General features: G+C 40.6%; 1 protein-coding gene across 1 annotated transcript; it reads left to right on the forward strand.

The window, feature by feature from the left end:
- The first annotated feature begins 365 nt into the window (after positions 1-365).
- LOC118223818 (protein-glutamine gamma-glutamyltransferase 4-like) lies at positions 366-11757 on the forward strand. The gene is made up of 14 exons (XM_035410812.1): positions 366-1222; positions 1552-1725; positions 2065-2171; positions 2257-2389; positions 2520-2638; positions 4890-4997; positions 5166-5340; positions 6733-6871; positions 7441-7544; positions 7943-8188; positions 8437-8712; positions 9141-9310; positions 10488-10624; positions 11038-11757. The coding sequence occupies exons 1-14, from the start codon at positions 1210-1212 to the stop codon at positions 11174-11176; spliced, it is 2040 nt and encodes a 679-aa protein (XP_035266703.1). The 5' UTR covers positions 366-1209; the 3' UTR covers positions 11177-11757.
- Positions 11758-12560: the final 803 nt, after the last annotated feature.

Raw genomic sequence — 12560 nt, forward strand, 5'->3', positions numbered from 1 at the left:
TCTGACCCAGGACTCTGCGGTGGTAGGCTAGTGCTTATACCTCTACACTACCCAGACGGCCCTACGGAACTTTAATTCTGACAGCAGAACAAATTTCCATTAGAGTAAATTAGGCAAATTTCACACTAACTGGCTCTAGTTGAAGCAAGAGGCTGACCTGGCTTGACACAGTACTGTCTAGATCAGGGTGTCAGATTCCAGCCCTGGAAGGCCACAGTGTCTTCTGGCTACTGCTGTATTTCAACACTTGCATGATTCAATGATTCAATTCAATGAATTACAAGCTAGCTGAATAAACTGCTCACATCAATAATTGAACATCTTTTTACCACTGCTTTTTTTTCTAACAATATATGTAGGCTTGTTAATTGTTGCCATAGAATCCATCCATTTGGCAGATTGCAGAGTTTATTCTGTGATGATGGAGAGAATTCATGGACAGCTCCCTCCCTGGGTAATGTATATACAGTATGCCAATATGGCATAATGTGGGGCTGCCAGTCACAATTGGCAATGTCATTTGGTGAGGAGCAAATACCAGACAAAGGGAAACTTCAATGCACTGAGAACAAGTGCTTAGTAAGTGGTGCCACTCAAAAGCCTCCATCATTTAACATTCTTGTGTTTCTATTAAGCTTCATGCATTATTGGAGTCCCCATTGTAAGTTTCCCTGTATGTCTGGTGGACCTATGATAGACTGTTGTTCTATCCAAAGGCATATGCTTTGGGCTTAATGCCACATCCTGGACATCAGAGCTCAGATCTCGATAACACATAGCTGATAAAATGAACAATAAGGATGTCAACCAAATTTTAATTTCTCAGGAAGTAGGTCTATTGATTTTCCCAGGTAAAATAAACTCAAATCACAGCGTACCAGGGTAATAGATAAGAGGGTATGTTATACACCCACTGGGCATACAGAAAAGTCTTTGTTTATTGAAACGTTCAAATGCCATGCCTTTCATTCCAGCTATGGAATGAAAGGCACGGCAATTCCATCAATAACATTCTATGATTGCATCATGCGGTATCTGTATTTGCATAATGAAGGGGAATTATTTTGTCTGTCAGTGCCAGGAGAGTTTTTACCATTTTTACATTGGCCTCGTTCCAGCTAATAAGGTATTAAAGTAGTCGCCACCAATGCAAGGGCTCACTGCTGATAGGTACATTGTGTCTTCTGGACCAATTCTTATGCAAGAAAAATGTCTGAAACAGGTAAGTTTTCATTTATTGGAACGATTTATCTGGAAATTAATGACTTTAATGTAAGATTTAAGATGTTTTGAGTGCGATATTATGTGAATTGACTTGTGGTTTCAAGCAATTTCTTATTATAATAAAACTAAATATTTCATAAATTCAAGTATGATAGGTCCATCGTTTATTCCCATTTTGCTAACTAGGTAGATCATGTGTTAACTATAATGTGTGTGTGCATGCATGTGAGTGCACATTTGTTGTGTAAGTCACTCTGGATAAGTCTGCTAAATTCCTGTAATGTAATGTATGTATGTGTGTGTGTGTGTGTGTGTGTGTGTGTAAAGCTTTGAGAATCAGTTCCCTTGACTACCTGAAGGAGCTCAATACCAAGCTTCACCACACATCGGACTACCTGACCACAGCTCTGACCGTACGGAGGGGGCAGAGCTTTAAGTTACGCCTGCAACTGAGCAGAGAGCTCAACCCCCAGGACCAGGTGGTGCTTCAGCTCAGCGTGGGTGAGCAGTTCTTTCCATAACCAGGGTCAAGAGTACTGTTTTACAATACAGATGTACTCACCTAATCACTCCTGATCACATCAGCCCCCTGTCCTTCCTGTTATTGTAGGGCCTGATCCTATTAACCTCTCTAGCAGGAATTATCAAACCTCATTGTGAAATTCTCCTACTAGAAAATGTATTGCTCGGTTATTGCACTTTTACTTCAGGGTTGCAGGACTCAGGCTTATGCATTTACAACCAAAAGAGTAGAACTAGTGGCTGTGAGGCTGATACTGTCCAGCAGATCACATTGTTAATATCACGCACTGCAGCTTGTCCTGTTCTCTTCCGTCCTAGGTGATCGCCCCCTGCAGGCCAAGGGGACACTCGTGCTGATCCCAGCTCGGCATGAGTCAGAAGCAGGGCATTGGGGTGCCACCATCATCCACACGTCCCAGAACCAGGTCATCACGTGCGGTTAGAATGAGTCTGATTGAAACATGAATGTGTGATTGTAATGTGCTTGATTGTGTGTTGCCTCCACTACAGTGCGAAGTTGATGTGAGGACAGCCCCTAATGCTATTGTGGGAAAGTACTCCCTAATGTTGAAGATTGGTGATGATTATACCTACCAACCGCAGCACAGTTACTTCTACCTGCTGTTCAACCCCTGGTGTAAAGGTAAATTTGTGAGATTGCAATCAATATTTTGATTAAAGTCACCAGTAATCCTTCTCATTTTTGCCAAGCCTCTATTCCATATTTGGTATGTATTAACATCTATCTATCTGTTGCATGTCACCCACCCAAGATGATGATGTGTACCTCCCTGATGAAAACGCCTGTGGCGAGTATGTGCTCAGTGATATGGGCTACCTCTATGTTGGCCACAACACTGACATCAAAGAAAGACCATGGAACTTTGGCCAGGTATTACAATGCCTACTTTCTAAACACAGATTCACACAGTCACAGTCAGACAACCAGTCAAACACCCACATGCACATTCCTATGAATCCCCAGGCACATATGAAACATGCATTCTTTTGCAATAGAGCGTAAACGGAATATTGATATTTCACAATGAATTATATAATTTAGTACAATTGAGATTTGAGTGCTTTTTAATAAACAAAATGGAGCCAAAATCCATTATTTTATCATTTCTGTTCAGTACTGATGAATGTGAAGAATTCGATGATATTATTTGGTTTTGATACTATTAACAATCCTGCCTGAAAGTTAGCAGATATTGACATTTTTTAGCCACTGCTGAACAGAACAGAAGTTTCCTACAGATATACTGCATTGCTTTATAATTAAATAACAATTCTTGATAATTAATCTTGGGCATCATAAGATCGAGAAGTAATTGCACTCACTGTTTCAGACTGTTTCCACCTACTACACAATTTTGAAAAATGCTTCCAGGGGCGGGTGGGGTAGGTGTGCCCATCTCATTTGCATGAAGTATTTTCTATGAAAATGATTCGTACAACACAGTGGTGTTTGGATCATGAAGCTCAGATCAAACTAGACAAATATGAATCAAAATTCAGCAATTAAATGGCCTATTTCTCACATCATATGTTTTCAGAAACATATTTTAGAAAAATATGAGGAAGTTTATGAACACACAACGTGATTTCGGCAAGTAGAATATATTCTCCTGGATCAACATCACTATTGTTCTTGCTTGAACAAAATTCCTATTAACCAATCATTGCCCTCTGATGTCATCAGTGTGTGGTGAACAACCTTCCCTGAGCCATTTCAAAATTTCAGAAGCTCCCCGTTTCAGTTCATAACACTGAACTATTTTGACAAAACAAAACAAACATAAAAAATAAAACTGGGTGCGCTTGTAAAACGCAGTAGAGATGTAAGAGAGGTGCTCTTGGAACTGGGGGAACAAAGCAACAATAAAGAAAACTGATTGGACACTCCCAAAATGAAAACCGAAGGAAAATAATGAATTAAAAAGTCTTCATTGTAATGGCTATAACATAAAAGAAAAGTCAACACGTTTTGACAAAAACTGGTCTTCATCACGGTTTAAGAGAAGGAAGTTCAGGTGTGGTCTCACCTATATAGACACGGTGACAAATAGGAGGCAAATGTGTCACATGAATATAACAAGAATCTGAATATATATAATAAAAACTCCTTGATTTACTGAAAATATTTTAGCTGCTTCTGTTTCAGTAATTAGTTCAAATGAGTACTCTTAGTAGTTTATATTAGTAGCTAGCTACCAAGTTAGCTTGCTAGTTAGGCTAACAAGTATGTTTGCTAATAGTTAGGCTAGGGTATTGTTAGCTTTACATTAATACTGACGGGTTTACCTTTGTGAACCACACAAAGACTAAGGTTAATTCCATGCTGGGTGCTGCTGTTTTACACTTCAGCAAGTGACTTAACCATAATGTTTTCAGTAAATATCCAGTTTAATGAATGGATTGTATGTGAAATGTGCAAATGCTTGGGGGCTGCTGGATGGCTCATCCTATTAAGGCATTGTTTTATCTAGTGCATGGATAGGCCCCACGATCTGGTATCAAACCTGTACTTTCCCAGTACTGACTGTAGTTGGCAAACCTGCAGGATGACACACAACTGATACTAGTGTCAGTCAGGGAGTTTTTCAGATCGAATTTGGGGGAAGTGAGGAAAGCATTAATAAAAAAGTTGGCTGTTTTAGTCACTCTGAATAAGCAGGACTGTCAGTGTTAAATATTGTAGTGTTAAGTCACTAATTTTTTAACCTTTTTAAAGTCTTAACCCGTATCAAATTTTGAAAGAAAAAGAGATCAGTCATATGGCTGCAGCTGCACATAGAAGCTCCAAAATACCTCATTATTGCAAAAAGTGCTTTCATTTGTTATTATCTTGGGCATTTTGCTAAGAGGGTGGCATGGTGGTGCAGTGGGTGACACTGTCGCCACACAGCAAAAAGGTCGTGGGATCGATAGGGATGGGTCCATAGGGATTTGTGTGGTTGGGGGCTTCGGCAATTGCACATTTTTAGTAGGGTGTATTGCCCTCTTTTTTTAAAGGGCATTTCTTGAGGTAAGAAAATAAAAGAATAACATTCATTTTTAGGGTGACTTATCCTGCTAAATTCCAATGAATTGTACTTAATTGGTAGGCAAATGCAGATTTTGTGTTCTGTTCTGTGCAGTTTGAGGAGGGGGTGTTGGAGGCGTGTATGGAGCTGCTGGATAAGAGCAAGCTGGGCCAAACTGCCAGGAGTGACCCTGTGAGACTATCCAGGGCCATGTCTGCACTGGTAAACTCTCAGCCCACAGAACCCAGATCATCTTAATCCAAATGCTGTGCAACTAACCGGAAATTAAACATGTTAACAATGTATAACAGGAATAATTTTACACCTGTAAATAATCCTAGTTTTCTTCCTTTAACTCTTAATTATTCCCTGAAAATATTGCGCTTGCAGGTGAACTCTAATGATGACCGTGGGGTCCTAATGGGAAACTGGTCCGGGAAGTATCTCCAGGGGACATCCCCACTCAATTGGACTGGCAGCTCAGCTATCCTGCTTCAATACAAGCAGAGCAAGGCCCCTGTCAAATACGGGCAATGCTGGGTGTTCTCCGGAGTCCTCACTACAGGTATGGGAACACACCCTCACCTGACCTCACCTATCTGTGTGGATGCCAGTAGGGGGCAGGGTACATCAGTGCATTTGAAGCTTTAAGCTCAAACGTAAGGTATTTTTAAGGGCACAGCACCAGTAACTATACCTATGAGTCAAATCTGCAACTTCCTGCTTCTTTACTCCTTGACTACAGGCTTTTGCATTATTAAAGCACAGTATTGAAATAAATTAAGTACAGTATTATGACAACACCCATATCAGCATCAACCAGGCAATGTTTTAACATCGTTATCATGGTTTTGGGAATAAAGGCAGATTCTTTTATATTTCTCACAGATTTTGTATTTTGACAAAAAGTGTCTGTTGATTCTGAAAAAAGTTTCTTTTCGGTCAAGAAAAACTAGATGAACATCCCTTTAATATTATTTTGTAAAAATATCGTTTGGTGTGTGAGAAGGAGGCTAGTTGACGATAGCCAAATTTGACTTTTTTCATTCATAGAATATTCAGTAATCAAAGAACACAACATCAGATTTGTTCCAAACCTCTTCATGATAATAAATCAGGCATTAGGGATCCAAATAAGCATTGATAGGCATGACGTGAAGTGGAGTGTCTGCAATTCTTTTAAGAACTGGAAGATGAGGCAATGGGCACATGACTTCCAAAACTAGACAACTGAATATTTGAAAAATGTCATCTGGTCTGAAGAATTTCAATTTCTGTTGTGACATGCAGATGGTAGGGTCAGAATTTGACGTAAACTGCATGAATCCATGGATCCACCCTGCCTTGTGTCAATGGTGCAGGCTGGTGGTTGTGGTGTAATGGTGTGGGTGTGATGACTTCCAGCAGGATAATGTGCCATTTCCAAAAAGCACGCATCTTCTGAAACTGGTTCCATGAACATGACATTGACTTCAGTCTACTCTAATGGCCTGCACAGTCCCCATATCTCAGTTCATTAAAGTAGGGTTGGGATGAGATGGAATGGGAAGTCTGTAGCATGAATGTTTGGCTGAAAAATCTTCAGGAACTGCATGATGCTATGATGGACCCAAGTCCCTAAGGAATATTTCCAGCACCTTATTGAATCCATGCCAAAAAAATTCAGGCCATCCTGGAGCCGAAAGGGGATCCACTCGTGTACTGGGCAGGTGTACCTAATAAAGTGGCCACTTGTATGTATATTCTTGTATGTCTGTCCAGTAATATAAACCTTAAATGCATCATGCCACAAAAAATAAAAAAAGATGAAAAACATGATAAGGTTGTTTTCTTATTTTCATTTTTCTTGAAATGATGCATTTAACGTTGTGATAATAAATGTTGTTCTACCATTATACAGTATGTCTAAATAATTTTAATTCAAGGAGGTGCTCTGACCACACTTATCTCTCCTCAGTGATGCGCTGTCTGGGGATCCCAGCCAGGAGTGTGACCAATTTTAACTCCGCCCATGACACAGACGGGAACCTGACCATAGACATCTACATCAACATGAAAGGAGAGCAGCTGGACAAAATGACTTCTGACTCCATCTGGTCAGAATTAATCAATGAGATTGTTGGAACAGATACATGTTCTTCGTTTCCCCATTGTTGTCTAGATAGCAAACAGGAGATATGACAATAATAGGTATTAATAATAGGAGTTATCAAACGGTATCAAATGTCTCAAATTCACTCACCATATGATGAATAGGAACACAAGATCTGTAGTTTGGATCTATAGATTGTGCATTCTGTTAGCATTACCATTGTGAGGTTGATTCACATTTGGTGTTTTAATGCTTTCATTCTCTGATGGCTAAGAAGTGTAGTTGAATTTTTTGCATTGGTAAACAATAGCTCTGCTTTGAAACATTCAAACCCTGGAGACATAGATTCTTATAAACAGTTTAGCAATTATGCCCAAGATAAATTATGATTTTTGACCATGGATTTGTCAATGTTTCCATATGCCCTACAACGTGAGGCTTGGAAATGTAAAATTTGAAAATGTTTGATTTGTAAAGGTTTTTACTTCCCTGCACCACATTGACTCATGGGTAGTAATGCATGGTTTACAGGTTGGGTTTGATCAATGTGGACTGACCCTATGGTTTGTGCAGGAACTTCCATGTGTGGAACGATGTGTGGATGAAACGCCCAGACCTGCCAGGAGGTTATGATGGTTGGCAGGCCCTGGATGCTACTCCTCAGGAGGAAAGTGGAGGTAATGCTCTTGCACACTCACAAACACCGAGATACACATGTGCTGTATAAATACATGCATCCACACATGCACACATATACATGCACACGTGTGTGCAGTGCACACAGTCATACACTCTTATGCACATTCTCTTTCTCTCTCTCTCTCTCTCTCTCTCTCTCACACACACACTCTTTCTTTCTCTCTCTCTCACACACACACACACACAAATGCACACACATACACATGCATTTACAGTATTTTTGCTTTATTTCCACACATTGCCTTTTTTATGTACACTATAGGCTTTGCGTTTGTATGTCCTTCCTCTGATATTCCACTAGATCTGCAATCTTGAAAATGTCATTGCTGCATGTAGGGGATCCATGTAATGTCACACCCTCTACCTCTTTGTCCAGGAATCTACCAGTGTGGCCCATGTCCTCTCAAGGCTATAAAGAATGGCGAGGTTCACCTGCCCTATGACGCCAGGTTCGTCTTTGCTGAGGTGAACGCAGACCGTGTGCTGTGGAGGGTGGAAGGCCCTGGGCATACTGCTACCAAGGTGAAGGCGCAGCAGAACGTTGTGGGGCTGAACATCAGCACCAAGGCAGTGGGGCAGGATCGCAGAGGGGACATCACTCTGCTCTACAAGTTCGCTGAAGGTGAGGAGTCCTCACACAGAGAATAGAGGGGGTTACTGCTCTCGCAGCATCAGATCACTGATTTATTCACTGCACAAGTGGCATTTAATAATTAATAATCATCACAGTACATGTACTGTTTGTCCCATTTGAATGAAGTACATTTCCCTCTAAGCGCGGTGTGTGCTTCTGTACATTTCTCAAACATGGTGTGTTTCCATGGTGTGTTTCCTTGTATCACTCATAAAGAGTGTTTCTCTGGTGTGCAGGCAGCAAAGAGGAAAGGAAGGCGATGGATAAAGCCTGTGCCATTTGCTCTGAAGCTGGTCCCTCTGAGGAACCTCGCAACTTGCTGCTGGAGGTGAAGAGTTCTGGCCCTACCAGCCTGGGCTCTCCAATCAGCTTCTCCATCAATCTCGAGAACCTGCTGCCGCGCCCACTCACTCTCACCCTCACAGCTGCTGCCCAGCTCCAGGCTTACAACGGCTCGACGATTGCCACAGTGAAGAACATGCAGCAGGAAGTGACTATTGAGGCAACGAAAGGTAAGTCAGTGTCAGCCATTTTAGAGACATTCTGGAGATAATGGAACTTCAGTACAGCTTCTGGCTGTGATGCCCGAGTCTTTATTTTCCTTCATGTCTTTCCATGCTAGTTGGTTGACCTGAGCAGAACTGAGGGGCATCACCAGAACCACTGCATTTCTAGAAGCAGACATTTTTCTCCGCATTCATATTTTTGGCTTAGACAGTTTCCCTCAGGAATGTTTGATCGTGTTTCTGGCTTTGTTTCAGTACAATTATTTCAAAAAAATTCTCAGCAAACCATACTCATGTTTTCTTTAATGAAAATAAAAAAGAAATAAAAGAAACTAAAGCTCTTGAGGAAAATAGGGAAGGTGAACATATTTGATATTTGTACAGGCTTGTTTTTGGTGTTGACAGTCAATCACACAATTTTTGTTTGATTACAGGCACTTCTATTCCATTGAAAATAGAGGTACAAGAGTACCTGCCTCAACTGTCAGATGCAAATGACAACCTGCACCTCCATGTCACTGTTATGGCTGAGTGTAAGGACCCCAGCTTTATCTGCACTGAAAACACCATCATCAGCTTTGGGTATCCTCCAATTAAAGTGGAGGTAAGTTTGGGAATGGGTGCAAGAAATTACCAATTCTACGTTGTGTCTTCTTTTGAACCTCCATTGAAAGACCAGTGGAGAACTGTGGTGGAATTGTTGCTGTATAAAAGACAATCAAGAGAATTTGTACTGGAAAGTCATCATTAAAGTTATTGTTCATAGTCCCATGATCCACAACATATATTTTCATATTGAATTTTGTAATTATATTATAATAATTATTTTTATTTCCTTACTGTAAATACACTGTAAATAACTTACATTTTTGACATTAACATCCAGTCATACTGTTAGACAAATCTACACAAGTAATTCAGGTTCCATATCTTGCTGAAACTTATAATCAGCCACCTTAAGATTCTGGAATTAATCCTGGTTAAAAGCCCAGCTTCTGTCCCATGATGCTATACAGACAGAGGCCATTTCATTATCTGTCGTAGATCACGAAGGAAAAGCAATCCACAGCAGTTGCCTCACTGGGAAGATACTTGTTTGGTTGCAGGCAAATGGCTGTCCTACATTTAAATTGCTTTGTGTTAATCTCTGTCACTGTGCTCTCCTGTTACTAATAAGTATGATACACAAAGATAACTTCTGCCATTCATGAAGCACGCCTTGCTATAAAAGACTTCAGCCATATTTAGCCGTATTTGCTTTAATTGCTGCATTTGTATTTATGTAGGCATAATTGTATGAAAGACAGTCACAGTTTGAAAGGAAGAATAGGACATTACCAATAATAGATATGCTACACTATCTTTGTGCTTATATAGTGTAGTATATCTTTCATTTTTGCTCTTTTGAAGTGTAGATATGAAGTCACTGTTTCATATGCTTCTACTCAAAAGAAATCTTGGATCATGAATGAGTTTGCTATTAATATTTATAACAAAGTTTATTTAGTCTTGATTTACAAAGCAGACCCTTGTCCATAGCTCACAGTGTACCAATTTATCTGGCTGAATGTTTTGAAGCAATCAAAGGTTGAAGAGTAATGTCTTACACCCATGTGGCTCTACTCTGGGGCACTGTATCCATCACACTGTATGTGGTCTGTATGTGTTTGTAATGCACGTCTTACACCTTAAAATGTTAGAGATTAGGTTGAAGTTAGATGTATGTGTGTGTGTGTGTATTTCTAATATGCATTTCCTAACATGTCATTGTTCATCAACAGCTTCCTGACACTGCCAAGCTTGGTAAAAAATTCACTGGAACTTTCACATTTAAGAACACTACGGGTGTTGCCATGGACAACTGCAAACTCCTAGTTGAGGGCCTGGGCCTCTTCAAATTGGCAACCTTCAACCAAGGGTAAGGCTAGACAATATGGCAACTTTGAAGGTAAACCTAGAAAAAATGGCACACTTCTAAGAAGAATAGGGCCAAACACACTGGCAACTACTCTACACACCCCAAGTGCATTCAGAAAAGAGTTAGTTTTCACTTTTTTCAGGGGGAATTTGGATGATGTTCGCCTTTTATGTAAAGATAGGGGGATGAAGTCTTCGACTTCCATCTGAGAACAATGAACACACATAACCCCTTTATGCTTCCGTTGTGCCTGTTGAGTCTGTAGTATGCAGCTCATAGGCTTAAACTCAACAATTCTTGACATGGCTCTTAATCTGTCAATCAAGCAGGAATGTTGCCCAGTTAATATTAAGACAATACAGATCTTTACCCTGTTAACCTGGAAGTCATACAGTATCTTTGCCCTGTTACAGGAATATTGCAGTTGGCAGGATCTTCCGGTCAGAGATACTGTGCACCCCATACCGAACTGGAAGGCGGAAGATTATTGCCAAGATCATCTCTGACCAAATCAGTGGGATCACGGCTGAGGGGTTTGTTAAGGTGGAGTGAAAAATCACAAGCAGGCTTGGTTTTAAAAGGTCAGAATGATAGGTATGGTCTGGGGTGGAGGAAGGTGGGGAGAAGAGCTTCTAAATAATGAAGTATGGTTGCTCACTAATGGGATATATATGTATTTGATAGAGGGAAATATTTATGTAGAATATATTATACAAATGAGAACCCCAAAATCTTTTTGGATCAATAAGAAAGTAGTATGCAACACACAACACAGCAATATTACAGCAAGATAATGCTGCAAACACAATTAGCTAAACCAAACAATTGAGGAAACCAAAAAATATTTCAAATGAGTAAGACATGATACAGTACACTAGTGTATGTATCATGTTACCTCTTGTTCCCTGTATGACTATATAAAATCGACAGAGGGGTTTGACATGACTTCATAGTTTGTTGTGCAAGTCAGCCATACAGACAGATTCATACTGTTGTTGTGTGTGGGGATTTGCTGGTGCTTCTATATGTGTTTTCTTTCTAAAGAAACTCAGATTTAGGTTAAGGTGATGATGATATTATGAAATGATAAGGTGAAAAGGAAAGCGTGAATTTATAACCTGGGCTGTCTAATCTGTTTCATATGGGAATAAAAGACTTTTAGATAAAGCATTTTTGATTAGCCTCATGGTGGTAAATCCTTCATCTTCATCATTGGGAACACAAAGTGCATGAAGAGCAGTGCAGTGTCTCAGTTTGAAATCTAGCTCTCACAATAACAGGGCAGCAACATGACAGAGCATTGTGCCGAGACGTGTGGTGCAATCCATAGGGTCGTTGACTCTCAAGCCATGTACTATCACCCTCTCTACTTTCCTGAATGAAAAAATATGAATGGAGGATGGACTGTCTACTCTCCTAAAACAAACACTTTGTCTGTCTGACCATCTGTCTAGACACCATAAGCATTTAATGTCTATACAGGCACATAATGACAAATGCCACAGTCGATACCAGCTGTTCCGGTGGCACACGGTGGCCCAACACCCTATTAAATGACTTCATAGTGATAAAACACCTGGTGGCTGAGAAACCAGTGCGTGGACAGGCCCCAAGACTTGGTATCACATCCTGACTGTGCCAGTGCCGACTGTGGCCGATGGTGCATAATTGGCTGCCATACTGTACCACCCAGAGAGATGAGGATTTCAGTTGGCAGGACTGTCTGTACTTCATTCCACACCAGCGACTCCTTTGGTCAACAGTGCAACTTCAGCCTGCCTGCACACAGTGCACTCCTCTGACTGTGCACTCCTCAGCTGGTGGAAAGGCAGCTGTCACTTCACAGGAGAATCTAAGCAAATTGGAGGACAACTCAGCAAGGAGACAGGCTAACATGATTGGGCATTCCAAATTAAGGGAGAAAAGAAGAAAACGG

Source organism: Anguilla anguilla, chromosome 1, assembly GCF_013347855.1.
Source record: "Anguilla anguilla isolate fAngAng1 chromosome 1, fAngAng1.pri, whole genome shotgun sequence".
In the NCBI taxonomy this organism is placed as follows: domain Eukaryota; kingdom Metazoa; phylum Chordata; class Actinopteri; order Anguilliformes; family Anguillidae; genus Anguilla; species Anguilla anguilla.

What these genes read in the sequence shown, in the direction of transcription:
- LOC118223818 (XM_035410812.1), top strand. An exon ending in ATGACTTCTGACTCCATCTG is followed by an intron (nt 6,872 to 7,440) that starts GTCAGAATTAAT and finishes TGGTTTGTGCAG; the next exon opens with GAACTTCCATGTGTGGAACG. An exon ending in ATCCTCCAATTAAAGTGGAG is followed by an intron (nt 9,311 to 10,487) that starts GTAAGTTTGGGA and finishes GTTCATCAACAG; the next exon opens with CTTCCTGACACTGCCAAGCT.